The sequence below is a fragment of the Eutrigla gurnardus genome, assembly GCF_963514095.1.
Source record: "Eutrigla gurnardus genome assembly, chromosome: 12".
NCBI classification, from domain to species: domain Eukaryota; kingdom Metazoa; phylum Chordata; class Actinopteri; order Perciformes; family Triglidae; genus Eutrigla; species Eutrigla gurnardus.
This window is the reverse complement of record NC_139926.1, coordinates 1-19654: the sequence shown is the minus strand read 5'-3', so window position 1 is coordinate 19654 and position 19654 is coordinate 1. Positions and strand designations below refer to the sequence as shown.

The window sequence follows — 19654 nt, the reverse complement described above, 5'->3', positions numbered from 1 at the left end:
TTCTGTGAACAACCTTTTCCTTTGATGTCACCGGATCCCTGATGCGGTACACATGGATTCCAGGTTTCACAGATGCGACGACATAAACTGTGGATTCCCATTTGTCAGCAACTTTCCTCTTGCCCCGTTCACCACGGTTTGCAAGCAAGACTCTGTCACCAACAGTGAGGGGAGAACCTCTTGCCTTGCGGTTGTAGTTCTTTGCTTGGCGAGACTGTTCTGTCCGACTGTTCTGCCGGGCAACACACGCAGCTTCAGACAGGTCACGTTTCAGGCGAGAGACAAACTCACAGTGGTTAACAACAGCACCGTTGGGGAGGGCATGCTGGAACACAACATCAACTGGCAGACGTGGAATCCTCCCAAACATGAGATAGAAGGGCGCAAATCCTGTCGTTTCATGCTCAGTACAGTTGTAACAGAACGTCAGCAACTGAAGCATTTGTGGCCATCTGGCCTTGGAATGGGGAGGAAGAGCTCTCACCATATTCCCAAGAGTCCTATTGTATCGCTCGACAACTCCATTCCCCATAGGATGGTAAGGGGTAGTATGCGATTTCTGGATGCCAGCCATCTCCAGGAGCTCCTTAATGAGTTGACTTTCAAAATTGGCTCCTTGGTCCGAATGGATGCGTTTAGGAAACCCATATATGCAGAAGAAGTCATTCCAGAGACGACGAGCAACCTGCTTCGCTGACTGATTCTTGCATGGGAAAGCATGCGACAGTTTGGAGAAATGATCTGTGACAACCAAAACATCCACACACTTCTTACCGCTCTGTTCAGCAGTCCAAAAGTCAATACAAACTAGCTCCATCGGCTCAGAGGTGCAAATGCTTTCAAGGGGAGCTCGACCATTAGGCTCTGAGGTCTTGCCAACCACACAGCGGAAGCAGTTTCTCACATGATCGATGATGTCACGTTCCATTCCTATCCAGAAAAATCTCTGCCTGGCAAGAGAGACCGTGCGAGCCTGCCCTTGATGACCAGCTGAATCGTGGAGGCCATGGAGGACTTGTGCTTTCAGGGAGTCTGGAACAACAAACTGGTGAATTGTCACGTTCATTTGCCTGTCTTTCTTCACCTTGTACAACATGCCGTCTTTGATGGAGAGTTTGGGCCAGTGCCTCAACAGCTTCACCACTCCACGAGACTCATCAGCACGCTCGCGCCTAGTGGGTCTCCGATGACGTTGGACATAAAAGAGAGCCCTGCCCAAGATCTCATCCTGCTCCTGCAGATTAACCAGTTCACTCCTCGGCAAGGAGGCAGTTTGGTCAACACCAGCAAGCTGGGGAATAACTGGACCCGTGGCTCTCATTTGGCTGACTCCACCAGAGTCGTGCGCATCCAACACGGCTGAGACATCCTGTGATGAGAGGGATCCCTGAGGAGGAGGCGGGGTGACAACCGCTTCCCCCTCGGACTGATCAACAACCAACTGGCAGTTAGTAGTACACCTGAACGCATCTTGCACTGTTCTATCCACCATCCCACTAATTTGCTTCAGTAAAGAGGTGTAAGGCTCAGTCACAAGGCGGTGGCTTATACAGGACTGGACAAATGGCTCCCTGCTGAGTGCATCAGCAACCACATTCTTTGTGCCGGGGACATAGTTCAGGTCAAAACTGTATGCAGCAAGCTTTGAAACCCACCTTTGCTCACATGCATCTAACTTGGGCTTAGTCAAAATGTATGTCAATGGATTATTATCTGTCCAGACTGTGAAAGGCCGCCCTTTTAGCCAATGGCTAAACTTGTCGCAGATTGCCCATTTGAGAGCAAGAAACTCCAGCCGATGTGCTGGATAGTTCAACTGGGAGTGTGAAAGCGTCTTGCTGGCGAATGCCACCGGTCTGGCAAACTTTCCATCAAGGGGCAGTTGAGAAAGGACAGCCCCCAAGCCGTCAAAGGAGGCGTCGACAGCGAGGATGAATGGTGCATCAAAATCTGGATGGGCCAATGTGACACTGTGCACAAGCTCCTTCTTCAAAGTTTTGAATGCTTCTCTGCACTCGTCATTCCAGTCAGTTGGAGACAGTCTCAGGTGGCCTCTTTTGAGTCGTGGTTTAGGGCCTCTCCCTCTTTTGTGTGGTGCGGTGGGCTCAGCTACAAGGTTGAACAGCGGCTTAGCTTTAGCAGAACATCCCTCAATAAAATGGTGGTAGTAGAGGACCATCCCTAAGAAAGATCTGATTTTCTTAGCACATGGAGTTTTTCCATCACACTCCATCAGGTCAGCTTCCTGCACATCATTCACAGCCTGCACTTTACCCGGGTCTGTCTTAACACCATCTCCACATATGATGTGTCCCAGAAACTTCACCGATCGGCGGAGGAAGTGACACTTCCTTGGCGAGAGCTTCAAGTTGTTGGCGGCGAGGCGCATGAAAACCATCTGCAAACGCTCAAGTGCAACCTGTTCGGATGGAGCATAGACCATCAGATCATCCAGGTAGCATAACAAGCTTGTGAAGTTTTCGTCGCCAAAGATGGACATCATCATCCGCATGAACGTGGCAGGACTGTTTGTCAGGCCCTGGGGCATCCTGTTATATTCATGGAGACCGAATGGGGAGGAGAAAGCTGTGTATTTCTTATCGTCCTCATGCAGCCTGACATTGTAGAAACCAGACGTGAGGTCCATCGTTGAGAAGAACACATTGCCACCAAGTGCTGCGAGGGCGTCTGTCTGATGAGGCAACGGATGCGCATCCTTCACCGTTCTCGCATTCAACCACCTGAAGTCATTGCAGATGCGGAGATCACCGTTCGGCTTCACAACCAGGACAAGAGGGGATGAGTACTCGCTCTGAGATTTGCGAATTATTCCCTGTTCTTCCATCTCATTCAGGGTAGTCCGAAGCTTGTCATAGTGGCAAGGCGGAACCCGCCTGAACGGAAACCTGAAGGGCTTGTCATCCACCAGGCGTATTCTGTGGACAAAATCTTTCGCCTCACCACAGTCCACTTTGTGTCTCGAGAATACAGACTCATACCGCTCGATCATCTGTAGCAGTTTATTTTTCCACTCGAGGGAGACTTCACAAGATGAGAGGTCCAAATCCTGCAGACCCACGTCACTTAAGAAGCGTGATATCTCCTCTTCCGACCTGGGTGTAGGCGACGGCCACTGCGTGTACTGTACACTGGACTGGACGTGATCAGGTTCAGGTAAGTCCTGCACAGAGAGACAAGGGGAAACATCTGCAACTTTTGCATTCCTTTTAAGGGTTAGTGGCTTATCAGTGGGATTCACTATCTTGACTGGAACCCAGCCATCCCCCCTTATGGAAGTGACGACTCTCCCCACCATAATTTGTGCAGGTCTGGCCTTGGACCGAGTAGGTTCGATGACGACTGCTCTCCCCACTACAGAGATATCAGACGTAGGTAGCTTAGCCCACACCAAATGTTCAAGCATCGGCTGTAGAGTGACCGACCTTCTGAGTTTAGCAGTGCCGATCTTGTTTGGCATAGCCCCACTTTCGCATCGATCTGAGTCAGACAGCAGGGAGAATAAATGGGGTATTTTGTCACTCTGAGCACCGTTCAGAGGAGATGTGGTGTCTTGGCCTAGCATGGTTTCTCTCGTCTGTGTAATGAGCCACTTAATGGCATTGCTGCCGAGAATCATCTCATCAGTCTGTCCGGGTACAACTAGAACAGGAATGATCACTTTATAGCCATAAACTGTAGTAGCGAGGTCATACATGGCAGAAGGTGTGACGAGGTGGCCTCCACAGCCAACAATGACAAATTCCTCAGCTGATTTTCTTTCACTGTTCGGGATAGACTGGGAGAGTTTTGCGTCAGCTGCCTCACTGATGGTGCATGCCATGGATCCACTGTCAACCAACGCTCTGAGAACATGAGCACCGTCAGTCAACACATCAGTATAGAATAGACTGTCGGTCTTCGCAAGCTTTTGCAGACCTTGCACAATCAGTGTTTTATGCGATGACACTATGCTGCTGTAAGTGTGACACAATGATTCATAGTCGTCAATGTCTGTCAAATCCAAAGTGGGAGGCTCACTCACTTGATCTGCGCTGTCCTCCCCTGCACGCAGATCACTTAGTTTCCCTGCTGACTGTGCAGAGGGGGGTGTCTCCCCTGGGGACAGTTGCGTCTTGAGTGGCCAGGTGAATGACACAGGAAACACAGTCTGTTCTCTCGGCAGTGTGTCAGGGCAGAGTGAGAGCTGTCGTTACATAAGGAACATGGTGTGTCATTTAAGCCATCAATTTTCGGGAGTCTGTGGTTGATATTTGGCTTTTTGTTGGCTTGAGCGTAACCTTGGCCCTGAAGTAGCACTTTCTCTAACATTCCCATTAGCCTCTCCAGAGTAGAAGTGTCTTGGCTCACCGGAGGTTTTTGTTCTGGGTTAACTGAAACTGAAGTGGCATCGGGGTTAACCTCAGCTTTGTGCACATTGACTCTGCTACTCCTCTCAACAGAAGATTTTATTCCCTTCTCTAGATGGTATTCATCTAACACTTCCTGGACCTCACGAGCCGACCACTTATCAATTGTTTTGGATCTAAAGGTAAGAGCTAACTCTCTACTGGGGCAGTGTCTGATGAACATGCGTGTAACCTCAACACTAGGACTGTCGAACATTTTACCTTGCTCTGTAAGACAACCTGCAGCAACATCAGCAGCTCTGTTCAGTCTTAGCCAATACTCATATGGATCTTCGTGTTCTTTTGGCAGGGTGGAATAAAAGTCTGCAAGGGGCACAGAGGAGCAATGGCTAGAGCTGAAATGTTTACGAATGATCCCGTAGATGGCATGCGGGTTATGCTGGACATCAACTTCACCATTCCTTATTCCAAATCTCACGACATCCTTTGCTCTGCCTCTCAGGTGGACGAGAATTTCCTCAGCTTGATTCTCCAGCTGGACACCACTCTTTCTGATGTAATTCTTCATTGAATCCTCCCATTCATCAACAGTCAGCGTATCCGAGCCCTCTCCTCGGAATACGGGTGGGTCCTTAACTTTCCTCTGAGAGACCAGCTGGATTTGGGAGAGATCCAGTGTGTGGCTTGAGGAGCAGTCTCTTTTATTGCGTTCCTCTTCATGACTTGTATGTACTGCAGCTGTGGGCCTTGACGTGCTCAGATGTGACATAATGCTATCAGCTAGCTGCTGCCCTATCTGTTGCACAATAGTGCTCATTTGGTCAGCTAGTCTTGTGTCATCAAGGGGAGGGGCTGGGACTGATGTGTTTGTGCTATGTGGTGGATGTAACTCTACTGTAGGCTGAGTTTGAGGCGTCACTACATCCCTACTCCTGATAGAACTGTGCATAGAATCATCATCAAAAGTTATTTTATCCCTGACCTGATGGTCACTTACTGAAAAAGGAATGGGCGTACTATGGAACCCTCTTCCTCGACCAATACTAAGAGAAATCCTGTCAGGGGTATTATACTTGTTGAGACTCATACTCAACATCAAAGTCCACACTCAAATAAAATGACAATCACAGTACAATATGGCTGCCACTAGCTAAATAAACCTGACGTTCAAAACAAAGAAAGAATTGTGGCTGTAAAAGGATGCAGTGATGAGAAGAGAAGACACCAGCCCGGTCCGGTGTAGTCATGGACGGGTCACGGCACCAATGTAACAGTCCTCTTCCTACCAGTCTCTCTTGATCTCCGCGTTGTGTAATTTTGACCTGCACATGGGGAAACCAGTGTGTCAGAACAAGCAGTTCAGCATCACGGACAGACACAAGCAGCCCACAGCAGTTTCCACAAGTTCTGCTCTTTATTAAACTCTCTTCATGTGACCGTACAGTGGAACCTGTGTCCAACAAAGATATAATACAATACAGTATCCAGTACAGTATACATCTTCCACAGTAAAATGTAAAACAAAACTCAAGCCATCAGCCTGTGAGAAGTAACATCTCTCCTGCATTAAATACAATATATATAAACAATATAAATCTTGGGCACCACAATGGAACTAAACAAATGCAACCATTTACCTGCACATGGGGAAACCAGTGTGTCAGAACAAGCAGTTCAGCATCACGGACAGACACAAGCAGCCCTACACAACACAAAATAAATGGAAATGGAGAGCTAGCATCAGAGACACGTGAAATACGCTACGCATTAGCTAGCATTTAGCTCCGCGCCTGAACGTAACGATGTACCCGACGCCGAATAAACAGCATTCATTCCTCAATTATATAACAGAAATACAATAACTAAAGTGATGTGTTGTGGGCTTTAGGGCTTTTTAGCTTGCAATTATCCCTGCAGCGTTTAGCATGCGACTTACCACAGCAGTTTCCACAAGTTCTGCTGTGGATTACCCATAAGGCATTTCTTTTAACTCGCGATGCAAGTGCCGCAATGCAACATCGACACCAGCAGATGGCGCCGTCCCCATTTATGCAGGCATTTTAAACAAACGATTTACAACCCGTTACACAAACTCCACACAGAAGAAACCCGGGAATCGAACCCGGGACCCTCTCGCTGTGAGGCGACAGTGCTGCCCGCTTCAGCACCGTGCAGCTGCCGCTAGCACAAATCCTCCATCACACAAATGTGAAAACACACGAAAGAGAATCTAATTATTACAGTATTGCGCTAAGAACAGCAAACTAAAAGTAAAACGTGAATGATCTGTATTCATAATATTATCAATGAAATGTGCCCTATTTGGAAGAAAGTCAAGGTGTGACTGACTTAAGCCCACTTATTCCTCCATTTCATTAGAGTATTGCTCTATTAATTGCCCCCCCTGTCCGTTACAATATGGAGACCCAGAGGTGGAACCCACCCCCCTTCCCCTTCACTCACAGCTTCTTCTTCTCAGCAAGCAGGGGCGCCTGCAGGGGGTGCCAATTTGCCAATTCCCCACACAGTGATGGTAGATAATATTAATTAATATAAATTTTGTTCCAATACTCGTGCTGCCCCCCATGTGTCATGATGAAGACCGCCCAGGGCGGCTGCCTGCTTCGCCCCTGCCAAGAACCACTACTGTCCTCATGTGCAGCTCATTGGAAAGCTTGCCATATACTTGTATGCCATCTCCAGTTACTAGCTAGTCATGAAAGAGTTGTATTTCCAACAAACCCTAGTCTTTCTGTCTTTCTTCCCTCAGGTACGAGACTTAGCGATCCCATGCACTCCAGCCTTCAGTTTTGCCGTGTTTCTGTCCAAGCCCACAGAAGTGAGGGGCTGGAACCTTCAGGGTCTGCCCTCTGACACGTTCTCTACTGAGAATGGAGTTATCGTCACCCGCGGAAACCGGTCAGTACATGTAGACACCATCTGTTGTTAAAGGTTGATTAACTGTAGTGCAGTGAGCATACTCAATTCAAATGGTTAGGATTTGGTTGTATTCACTCTACAAAACATGCGTTTCATCCTGTAAATACAAGTTGTTTATTTCTTTGTCTTCTTTCAAGATGGCCCCTACTGGTAGACCCTCAAGGCCAATCTCTGAAGTGGATCAAGAATATGGAGATGAAGAGAGTTAGTCTTGACTCACTCTTATTTAGATTCTTATTCAGTGTTGTTTTTTTCTGATGGAGCGTTAAATTCTGGAAAATCTGGAAACATCATGGATATGAAATAATGGGTACTTGAGTGTCTGCACAGGAAACAATATTAAAGCAGATGAAGAAAGGTAATCAGGGTTTTGAGGACATGAAATAAGATAGATGTACCCTCTGGTACACTGCACCGTCTCCTTCCCCTTTCAAACTTCTTGCTGCCCTTGGGCCACTGATCCCTGCATTAATATTCTTCACCAGAAGGCAGAAAGGAGAGAACTATCATCATTGTTGCTTATAAATTTCTCCTCATAAAGCAGCCTCAGGTCACATCACAATCACATCTCTTCTCAAATTTAAACTGCAACATTTCAGGACTAGCTCATTCTTTAGAGCTCAAGGGTAAATACTTCAACTGACATTGAAAGTGACATCCTTCTTTATAGCCATGCATGTTATTGTTCCTGATGCTGTTCGCCTGTGACAGGCAGTGTTCTGTTGTTTGTCTTATCTCTGTTCTGTGTCTCTTGTGTCCTCCTGCATGCACATGTGCAGGGTCTGAAGGTAATAGACTTTCAGACGCCAGACTACCTCATGGTGCTGGAGAAGGCCATCCAGTTTGGAAATCCGGTTTTGCTGCAGAATGTCCAGGAGGGGTTGGACCCCTCTCTCAACCCAGTTCTTAACAAGTCCCTGATACGGAGAGGTCGGACACAAACACACACTGCAGAACATTCAAATACCAAGCCTTTCTCTGAAGTCAGTCTGCATCGATCTAGACCAGGGTGTATATGGGTGTACATCTTGGTGTACTGTTTCCAGGCGGCAGGCTGCTGATGAAGCTGGCTGATAAGGAGGTGGAGTACAGTCCAGAGTTCCGTTTGTACATCAGCACCAAGCTGTCTAATCCCAACTACACACAGGAGATTTCTACAAAGACCACCATAGTGAACTTCGCTGTCAGGGAACAGGTCTGAGGGTGTTTGAGCCCTAGTTCACTATTATATACTGAGGCACTGAGCTGGTGCCTAAATTGTCTGATTGTGTGTGTGTGTGTGTGTGTGTGTGTGTGTGTGTGTGTGTGTGTGTGTGTGTGCGCACGCACGCAGGGTCTGGAAGAACAGCTACTAAGACGTCTGGTGTGTAAGGAGCGTCCAGAGCTAGAAGGACAGAAGGACTCTTTGCTTATCAGCATTGCTTCTGGCAAGAAACAACTGCAGGAGCTGGAGGATGAGATACTCAGGTTGTTTGTCATATATTGTTGTTGTCCTTGTGATCTGGAGTAGACAGTAGAAAGGCCTACTTCCCTAAGAATATGGGATTTTAAATAATGATTTCAGTCTATGTTGGTGTGTTGTCCTTTTTGTCATGTTTTGTTGTATTTATGTATATAGTTCTGTGTGTGTGTGTGTGTGTGTACTCTACCAGGCTGCTGAATGAGGCGACTGGCTCCCTGCTGGACGATGTACAGCTGGTGAACACCCTACAGACATCCAAAGTGACAACCACGGAGGTTTCCGAACAGCTGGAGAGCAATGAACAGACTGAGATCATGATTGACTCTGCTAGAGAGGTCAGAACTGGGCTGGCATAACCACATCTGAGAAGTGAAGCCAATGCTGAAGTGTCTTCAACCTTGTGATTGCCCTTATATGATATATGAGTGCATATGAGTTAAAGTGCTCTCTGTTAACAGGCCTATCGCCCATGTGCCCAGCGAGCGTCCATTCTCTTCTCCATCCTTAACGACTTGGGCCACATTGACCCAATGTACCAGTTCTCACTGGATGCTTACATCAACCTGTTCAACCTGAGCATAGTTAAGAGCAAGCGCAGCCTCAACCTGAAGGAAAGGATCAGCAACCTCAATGACTACCACACATACGCAGTATACAGGTAAGCAAGGACATGCAGGTGAATATCAATCAGAAAAGGTTTTGTATGGCGAGAGAATTACAATGATGTATAACTGCTGAATGCATTCAGACACATACTGATGGCACTGGGTTCAGTGTCTTGCTCGCGGAGGGTGCCAAGAATTGTACAGCACCAACTGCTCTCACTTTGTCCCTGCTCGGCTGTCTCAAGCCCCTTTTACGCTGGCTTTTCTTTTTCCAATTATCACTCCTTTTTTCCACAACATGGTTAGTGTAAAAGGTACAGAGATGGAGAGGGGTTCCGCCTCTGAGCCGGCAATGAAGGTTGTCCCAGATGTGTAATAGAGGCGTAATAGAGGCGTAACAGAGGCGTAATAGAGACATAACAGAGGTGTAGTAGAGGCGTAACAGAGACTAACAGAAGTGTAATAGAGGCATAACAGAGGCGTAACAAAGGCATAAAAGAGACTAACAGAGGCATAACAGAGGCGTAACAGAGGCGTAACAAAGGCATAAAAGAGACTAACAGAGGCGTAACAAAGGTGTAACAGAGGCGCAATACAGGCATAAAAGAGACTAACAGAGGCGTAACAGAGGCGTAACAAAGGTGTAATAGAGGCGTAACAGAGACTAACAGAGGTGTAACAGAGGCGTAACAGAGACTAACAGAGGTGTAAAAGAGACTAACAGAAGTGTAACAGAGGCGTAACAGAGGTGTAATAGAGGCGTAAAAGAGACTAACAGAGGCGTAACAGAGACTAACAGAGGCGTAAAGGGGACTAACAGAGGTGTAAAAGAGACTAACAGAGGTGTAAAGGGGACTATCAGAGATGTAAAGGGGACAAAAAGAGGTGTAATAGAGACTAACAGAGGTGTAAAAGAGACTAACAGAAGTCTAACAGAGGCGTAAAAGAGACTAACAGAGGTTTAAAGGGGACTAACAGAGGTGTAAAGGGGACTAACAGAGGTGTAAAGGGGTGTAACAGAGGTGTAACAGAGGTGTAAAGGGGACTAACAGAGGTGTAAAAGAGACTAGCAGAGGCGTAACAGAGGTGTAAAGGGGACTAACAGAGGCGTAACAGAGACTAACAGAGGCGTAACAGAGACTAACAGGTGTAAAAGAGACTAGCAGAGGCGTAACAGAGGTGTAATAGAGACAAATAGAGGTGTAATAGAGGTGTAACAGAGGCGTAACAGAGACTAACAGAGGCGTAACAGAGACTAACAGAGGTGGAAAGGGGACTAACAGAGGTGTAAAAGAGACTAACAGAGGTGTAAAGGGGACTAACAGGTGTAACAGAGACTAACAGAGGTGTAAAAGAGACTAGCAGAGGCGTAATGGGTCATTCCGTGCCAACTCAACCACCCATGTACATGACACCTCTCAGATTTTGCTGAAAAGCGGTGAAAATATGCCTTATGTTACCAAACAAAGGAATCTGAAGTTTCAGGTCAATATCTCAAACGGTTTGCCAGTGGCATCCATTTGAATTTCAAGTGCCACACCCCTTTTTGACACATTGGAATTTCGCATTTCATTTGTTGGCATTTTTGGAGGCCCATAACTTATGTTCTAATAGTGATAGAAGGCTGAAAATTGCTCTGTTAGTTCATTGTAATGGGTACTTCACAATTCTACAGGCAGAATCAACATTCCTTACTGTTTGGGTGAGAGGTGGGTCACCAAAGTCCAATTTTTTTTGACGGCCAAAATTATTTTTCACTTTTTGGGTGCTCCTAGCACCACGATGAATGATCATATTTATTCCAAACAGGATTATATGTTATATGTGGGACCTTTGCTCTTGCCAAAATGAATTTGAAGGGTATGGTACCACTGGTGGGGGTTTTATGGGGGTCCAAAAACCCTCCCGGGCAGAGGTGACTCTTTTAGAACCCCATATTTGGACCCCCAAATGACCACGTGGGCACTTGATGATCCTAATGGGATTTATACCAGATAAAGATACATATTTGTTCTTTCTTTTAATGAAATAAAACCTTTGACTATGAAGCTCCTTAATGTGAATTTTATTCGTCAAAATGCACCATTTTGGACTTTTTTTTCCAGAAGTCTGGAATGTAGATCAGGGAGAATTTAGTGATGATAAAGCATGAAAATAGTGGAAATAACTTAGTATTATGCTCAGTGATTGCAAACAATTAAATATTTAGACTGCTGGCCATTAATTTCCTGAAAATCACAAATTAACCCCTTATCCCCGATGAAAGAGACCCGCCTGTGACAAGCGACTTGCAGCACGTGCAAGTCTGCAGGCCACTGATGCAAACCACATTCTGACACCAATGGAGATGTTTCAATGGGCAAAAGAAAACATTAAGAACATTACATTCTTCTTTGTTAGTGCAGAAAATATTAAAAAACACGAGGAAACATACAAATTAGAGAAGTTACGCCTCAGCCAAAACGATCAGTGGAACCCGATCGCTTCATTGCTTTATACCAATTTCCAAAGATAAGATACGGATGAAAAGAATATCACAGGATACAATATTCACAGATGTCGATGCAGGACAACAATCGGATTCAGAACACTTGGATACAGAACCCGGAGGGAGAACACTCGCAGTCAGATCAGCCACAAAACTACATTTTCCAGCCAGGAAAATACATTGCCTGTATCTATCATGATGACTGGTTCATTGGAAACATTGTTGAACGTTCAGATGAACATGGTGACGTTTTTGTGAAATTCATCTATAACTATTATCCAAGAACTTGTGGAAACAGTAACATCATTTTGTCATGGTCCTTTTGGTCACGTTTGAATTGGCGAGCACTGCGTCCATAGATGAATTTTACAAAAACGTCACCATGTTCATCTGAACCTTCAACAATGTTTCCAATGAGCCAGTCATCATCATAGATACAGGCAATGTATTTTCCTGGCTAGAAAATGTAGTTTTGTGGCTGATCTGACTGCGAGTGTTCTCCCTCCGGGTTCGGTATCCAAGTGTTCTGAATCCGATTGTTGTCCTGCATCGACATCGGTGAATATTGTATCCTGTGATATTCTTTTCATCCGTATCTTATTTTTGGAAATTGGTATAAAGCAATGAAGCGATCTGGTTCCACTGATCGTTTTGGCTGAGGCATAACGTCTCTCCAATTCGTACGTTTCCTCGTTTTTTTTTAATATTTTCTGCACTAACAAAGAAGAATATAAAGTTCTTAATGTTTTCTTTTGCCCATTGAAACATCTCCATTGGTGTCAGAATGTGGTTTGCATCAGTGGCCTGCAGACTTGCTCATGCTGCAAGTCGCTTGTCACAGGCGGGTCTCTTTCATCGGGGATAAGGGGTTAATTTGTGATTTTCAGGAAATTAATGGCCAGCAGTCTCAATATTTAATTGTTTGCCATCACTGAGCATAATACTTAGTTATTTCCCATATTTTCATGCTTTATCATCACGAAATTCTCCCTGATCTACATTCCAGACTTCTGGGGAAAAAAAGTCCAAAATGGTGCATTTTGACGAATAAAATTCATATCAAGGAGCTTTATAGTCAAAGGTTTTATTTCATTAAAGAAAGAACAAATATGTATCTTTATCTGGTATAAAATCCCATTAGGATCATCAAGTGCCCACGTGGTCATTTGGGGGTCCAAATATGGGGTTCCAAAAGAGTCACCTCTGCCCGGGAGGGTTTTTGGACCCCCATAAAACCCCCACCAGGTGTACCATACCCTTCAAATTCATTTTGGCAAGAGCAAAGGTCCCACATATAACAAATAATCCTGTTTGGAATAAATGTGATCATTCATCGTGGTGCTAGAAGCACCCAAAAAGTGAAAAATAATTTTGGCCGTCAAAAAAAAATTGGAATTTGGTGACCCACCTCTCACCCAAACAGTAAGGAATGTTGATTCTGCCTGTAGAATTGTGAAGTACACATTACAATGAACTAACAGAGCAATTTTCAGCCTTCTATCACTATTAGAACAGAAGTTATGGGCCTCCAAAAATGCCAACAAATGAAATACAAAATTCCAATGTGTCAAAAAGGGGTGTGGCACTTGAAATTCAAATGGACGCCACAGGCAAATCGTTTGAGATATTGACCTGAAACTTCAGATTACCTCGTTTGGTAACATACGGCATATTTTCACCGCTTTTCAGCAAAATCTGAGAGGTGTCATGTACATGATACCCCGATTTTGGCTGTTTTCACATGGAATGACCCTAATAGAGGTGTAAAAGAGATTAACAGAGGTGTAAAGGGGACTAACAGAGGTGTAAAGGGGACTAACAGAGGTGTACAGGGGACTAACAGAGGCGTAACAGAGACTAACAGAGGTGTAAAGGGGACTAACAGAGGCGTAACAGAGACTAACAGAGGTGTAAAGGGGACTAACAGAGGCGTAACAGAGACTAACAGAGGTGTAACAGAGGCGTAACAGAGACTAACAGAGGCGTAACAGAGGCGTAAAAGAGACTAACAGAGGTTTAAAAGAGACTCACAGAGGTGTAATAGAGGCGTAAAAGAGACTAACAGAGGTGTAATAGAGGCGTAACAGAGGCGTAAAAGAGACTAGCAGAGGCGTAAAAGAGACTAACAGAGGTTTAAAGGGGACTAACAGAGGTGTACAGGGGACTAACAGAGGCGTAACAGAGACTAACAGAGGCGTAACAGAGGCGTAACAGAGACTAACAGAGGCGTAACAGAGACTAACAGAGGCGTAACAGAGGCGTAAAAGAGACTAACAGAGGTTTAAAAAAGACTCACAGAGGTGTAATAGAGGCGTAAAAGAGACTAACAGAGGTGTAATAGAGGCGTAACAGAGGTGTAATAGAGGCTTAACAGAGGCGTAACAGAGACTAACAGAGGTTTAAAAGAGACTAACAGAGGTGTAATAGAGGCGTAACAGAGGTGTAATAGAGGCTTAACAGAGGCGGGACGACCTCAGTATGAGGGGCTAGAGGACACTTGACATACAACCTACGTTCTTCTCTACCAGCAGAGCCACAATAGCATCGGAGCCCTTAAGGCTGTACCAATAATTGTGTCCTTGATAATAATAGTTTACTTCATAATTTATCAGTTCACTTATTGGAATTAGATTTTGTGGTTTGAGTGTAAATCAGTTGAGTTACTTTAGCTAACTAAGTGTGATATCCTCTGCAGCTACACGTGTCGTGGTCTGTTTGAGTGCCATAAGCTGCTCTTCAGCTTCCAGATGTGTGCCAAAATCCTGGAGGTGGCTGGAAAACTGGACATGGATGAGTACAGATTCTTCCTCCGAGGAGGACTCGTAAGAAAAGATTGGACACACTCAAACATCTTCTTTTGGTCTTATTTGATCTGAGATCATCCAACAGGACAAAGACATTCCATTGTGTATTTGGTACAATGTATTTCGCCAAGATCATCATAGGTTTTTCATACCTAGTCAGTGAATTGGATAATATCCCTGGGAAGAACCTGTAGGTGTATGACTGATATGTTGGTGGGTGTTTTGGTCTTGATACACTGAAGGAAGAATATTTTGGCTACTGATTCATCAGTGTGTGCTTCTAGGTACTTGACAAGGAGGATCAGATGGACAACCCCTGTACAGGCTGGCTGGTAAAGTCCAGCTGGGACAACATCACAGAGCTGGAGAAGCTGCCCAGCTTCCATGGCATCATGGCCTCCTTTGAACAGGACCCCCGACGCTGGAACCTTTGGTTCACCAGTGCTGAACCAGAGAAGGCTACATTACCAGGTCTCTATGTGTTGTGGGAGGTTTTTTTGGTGCTGTAAAAATGAACAATGAAGTTAAAGCCTACTCAATAGGTTGGTTTCACGTGACGTCACAGTGCTGCATCGCGAACGCGCTAAATCCAGATGGAGGGCAGGAAGTGAAGTCTGCCCATAGAACTGCCTTGTGAAAATGTCAAGATGCCCATGTTTTGTGTAGTTTATAGCTGCTCCAATTGTTCTACCCGTGAAAAGGAAACGTTTTTTTTAGAGTACCAAAGGCTGTCGTCCATAAAGGTGAGAATTGTAAAAAGCTCACAGAATAACGCCGTAAAAAGTGGATTTTAAACCTACGTCTGCGGGTCTGAGAGTCGCTTTGCCATCAATCGGGAATGCTCGCGTTCTCCGCTGCTGGGGCAGTCGCAGGCACCAGTTGCCTTCGTCCCGCTAAGTTCAGACTTCGGGATGCCCGGTGCGGTGCGTGGGCCCGTCTCGCCTCGCCTGCCTCTCCGTTCACCGTGCTCCCCCCTCCTTCCCTCCTTCCCCGAACCTCGGAACGGCGATGGGTCCCTCACTCCAGAAAACTCATGGAGGTACGGGTCACGCCCAACATATTTGCTAACTAATTTTTTGTATCGTATTCTAGAAACTGGCTCTAAATCCCTACAATAGGGACTCTCTGAAACGGTTTCCTCCATAGACGTAGTCGGCATTTTTACTTCCGGACAGCCATTTGGAAATCGCGCCCCCGTAACGCGTCATCACAATCACGTGACTGAGACCAAGCTATTGACAATTGACAAGTTTCATGTATTAGTACCTTAACTGGTTTCTGTATTTGATTTGTGTGTGTGTATACAGTATTTTATACACCTGTGATGATGAATGTGTCTTCTTCTCTGCTATTAATGATTGGTTCACTAAAGAGATAGAAGAGAGCTTTCTGTTATTAGTAGGAATAAGATTTGAGGGCTGCTGAGGTTTTCTATCCTACATTTCTTTCATCCTTTCCTCCCTACATCCCTTGTTCACTTATTATTCATACATCTTCCCTTCTTATTTCCCTAACCCACGAGTGCCCTGCTTTTACCTTCCCACCTTTCCTTCTAGGTAATTGGGACATGAATTGTGATGACTTCCAGAAGATGCTGATAGTGCGCTCTCTGCGCCAGGACCGCGTCTCCTTGTGCATCACCTCCTTCATCGTTAACAACCTCGGTTGTCACTTTGTGGAGCCGCCTGTTCTCAACATGGAGGCTGTGAGTGTCTGTTCATTTAATCTCCATTACGTCTTCCTCTTCCTGAATATTACATGTAAAGGGTTGAATTTGAATTTGAATTCAGTTTGATTGGAGCTCACCTGAAAAAAGTCTTTGTCCTTCTTTGCTTCTCTCTCAGGCTGTGGAAGAATCCACCAGCAGGACTCCACTGATCTTTGTTCTGTCTACTGGGGTGGACCCCACAGAAGACCTGCAGCACCTGGCTGAGGCCTCTGGTATGAGCCAGCACTTCCATGCACTCTCTCTGGGCCAGGGACAGGCCCCCATCGCAAGGACCATGATTGAGGAGGGCACCACGAATGGTAAAGCACCAACTGCTCTCGCTTTGTCCCTGCTCGTCTGTCTCAAGCCCCTTTTACGCTGGCTTTTGTTTTCCAATTATCACTCCTTTTTTCCACAACATGGTTTGTGTAAAAGGTACAGAGATGGAACGGGGTTCCACCTCTGAGCCGACAATGAAGGTTGTCCCAGAGGCGTAACAGAGGCGTAACAGAGGCATAACAGAGGAGTAACAGAGGAGTAACAGAGGAGTAACAGAGGAGTAACAGAAGTGTAACAGAGGTGTAACAGAGGTGTAATAGAGGTGTAACAGAGGCGTAACAGAGGTGTAACAAAGGTGTAACAAAGGCAGGGTTTCCCCCAGTGCTTTATAGGCCTGGCAGGCCGCCAGGCTTTTGTTGCTGCCCCGCCAGACTAAGCGTCGCTTGTTTATTTATTTTAAATAGTTTTTTTTTTTATGCACCAGAAACAGTGATACCAAAGACAGTATACAGAGCTTTTAACCGCATCTGGTGATACGGTTGAAAGCACAATGGCGACATCTTATGGTCGATACATGAACATATAGGGGGTGAGAGGTCAGGTGTATTTTCCATCACCTGAACCCCCAAAACCACTGCCCATCTCTACCCGTTTACACGCGAACAACTCTTACGCGACATGTCCCGGAGAAAGGCAAAAAAAACGTTGGACACTTGATTTTTTCCGAAGTCGGAGGAGCACTGGAGAAGGCGATGAGCCCGCTCGTTCACACCCAGGACCGAGCCGCGCCTCGATGATGAGGCAGTGCCAGCACGAGTTAGCACGGCTGTTAGCACGGATGTTAGCACGCTGTCAGAGCAGCCTTCTGCGAGCCGTGATGGTATCCCTATCAACATCGAACTAGCGGATTTAATCCAAAATGGTTAGCGGACCCTAAATTTAGCGGATGGCTCTACAAGACCGAGTATGGTATGTTTGTACTTTATTAAAATATTAACAATATTATGCTCGCTAATTTCATGTTGTTTTAGCAAATTTTGCTATTAAATTCAGCATTAGATACGCTTCATTTTATGTGGCTTTTTGTGTCGTTCTTAGCCTCGTTCACATACGTCGCCACTCGCCCATCTCTGAGCCACAACTGTCAATGGAATGTGAATGTGTTCTAGCGGAATGTGGCCAGGACAGACGATGCAATGTGGGCGGGTGTGTCGCTACCACCGCCAGCGGGCAACGTATCCTCAACCAGAGTCTTCATTGACGCTCCTTGTACAACTTATAGGCAAGATGTGCTAAATGCACATATTGGGTCTCTACACCATCGCACTAGCATTGAGATGGCAGCAAGCAAAAACAAAAGTAAATAAATAATGTAAATACAGTACACTGACCTAATGAAATATCTATTATAAAATAACAAATAGATTTCCAGTTTTTCATGTTCTAATAATAATAATAATAATAATAACTTGGACTTATATAGCGCCTTTCATAGTACTCAAGGTCGCTTCACAAAAAGTGTGTGTGTGTGTGGGGGGGGCAGGGGGGTTAGGGATCAAAGGACTTAGCGCAAAGAAATGTTTTGAGGTGCTTTTTGAACATGGGCAGGGATGGGGCAGAGCGGATGTGGAGTGGGAGACTATTCCAGTTTGTAGGAGCATGGGCAGAGAAAGCCCTGTCCCCAAATGTTCGCAACCTTGTGCGGGGTATTGCCAGCAGGTCCTTGTCAGAGGACCGCAGGGAGCGTGACTGAGTGTAGGGGTGGAGGAGATCCTTGAGGTATTGTGGTGAGAGTCCATGGAGAGCTTTATAGGTGAGCAGGAGGGTCTTGTAGGTGATGCGTGACTTGACTGGCAACCAGTGGAGCTGTTGGAGGATGGGAGTGATATTTTGCCAGGGCTTGGTGTTGGTTAAAACCCTGGTAGCTGAGTTCCCTGTTTTTACCCCTTGGCCATGTTTGCACTGTATTTATTTTACTTTAAAATGTGACCAGCAGTGGCTTGTTTTAAGATTCACTAGGATTTTTTTTTTGTGTTTGTTAAAACAGTATTTCAAGATTGTGCCTTTTTGTAAGACTCTGCGTTTAAGTATTGTTAATAAATGGCTTACAATAACACGTAACAGTCATAATTTCAAAATTCCTGTCAACTTAAACACAGTGGGCCGCCGATGGGCTTCTCTAGCGGCCATACCACCAGGCTTAGCAAGTTTTCTGGGGGAAACCCTGAAAGGCATAACAGAGGCGTAACAGACCTCAGTGTGAATGGGGCGAGTCAGGAAGCCGGGGCAGAAGGTGACGTTTTAATGGCGCATTGTGTGTGTGCAACCTGCCACCGGGGGGTTTAAAATACTCAACATCCATCCAAGAGGAAGATTGAAAAGCGAGTATTTCCTCACATGAGGCACACCATTGTTTGCAACATGTGATGTACAGCGACTTCGTTTGGGCTTGAGGAGTCGTATAAATGTGCACGTCGAGCAAAAAAAACTCAACACTCAGTTCACCTGCCATCATTGTTCTGGTGTCTCTCTGGTTCCACAGGGCCGGGATGCTTGTGTAAATGGAGACACCAAAGTTCAGTATGAACGGTGCACGTTGAGGGGTCTTCTTTCCATAATCATGGCGGATCTCTGTGTAAACATGCTTCCATATTCATTCAGAGGCTTAGTTGTGGGAGAGCAAATAACCCTTCTGTTTCTTTTGGTTTCGGAAGTGTACAAAGTACTTGAATGATGCATTTTCTTACTACCCAGTAACACGACAACAGGCATGACATAAACAATGGCAACAGGTTATCTTAGCTTATTTTTCTGCCCAGGTCACTGGGTGTTCCTTGCCAACTGCCACCTTTCTGTCCTGTGGATGCCTGAGCTGGACAAGCTGGTGGAGCAGCTGCAAGTGCAGAACCTACACCCAGACTTCAGACTCTGGCTCAGCTCTGCTCCACACCCCGGATTTCCCATTAGCATCCTGCAGGCTGGCATCAAGATGACCACTGAA

The 19654-nt window shown here is 45.7% G+C and overlaps 1 protein-coding gene across 1 annotated transcript in view; it reads left to right on the top strand.

Moving 5' to 3' along the window:
- The window catches only part of dnah2 (dynein, axonemal, heavy chain 2), a gene marked incomplete at both ends in the record, with an annotated part of 176051 nt that extends 156400 nt beyond the window's left edge, over positions 1-19651 (top strand). The window contains 12 exons of the mRNA XM_084023176.1: positions 7138-7286; positions 7445-7511; positions 8087-8237; positions 8354-8502; positions 8641-8774; positions 8960-9104; positions 9228-9427; positions 14558-14684; positions 14951-15137; positions 16223-16371; positions 16511-16694; positions 19473-19651. Of these exons, the coding sequence (XP_083879302.1) occupies positions 7138-7286; positions 7445-7511; positions 8087-8237; positions 8354-8502; positions 8641-8774; positions 8960-9104; positions 9228-9427; positions 14558-14684; positions 14951-15137; positions 16223-16371; positions 16511-16694; positions 19473-19651 (1821 nt within the window). The remainder of the gene's footprint in view (positions 1-7137; positions 7287-7444; positions 7512-8086; positions 8238-8353; positions 8503-8640; positions 8775-8959; positions 9105-9227; positions 9428-14557; positions 14685-14950; positions 15138-16222; positions 16372-16510; positions 16695-19472) is intronic.
- Between the last annotated feature and the right edge of the window lie 3 nt (positions 19652-19654).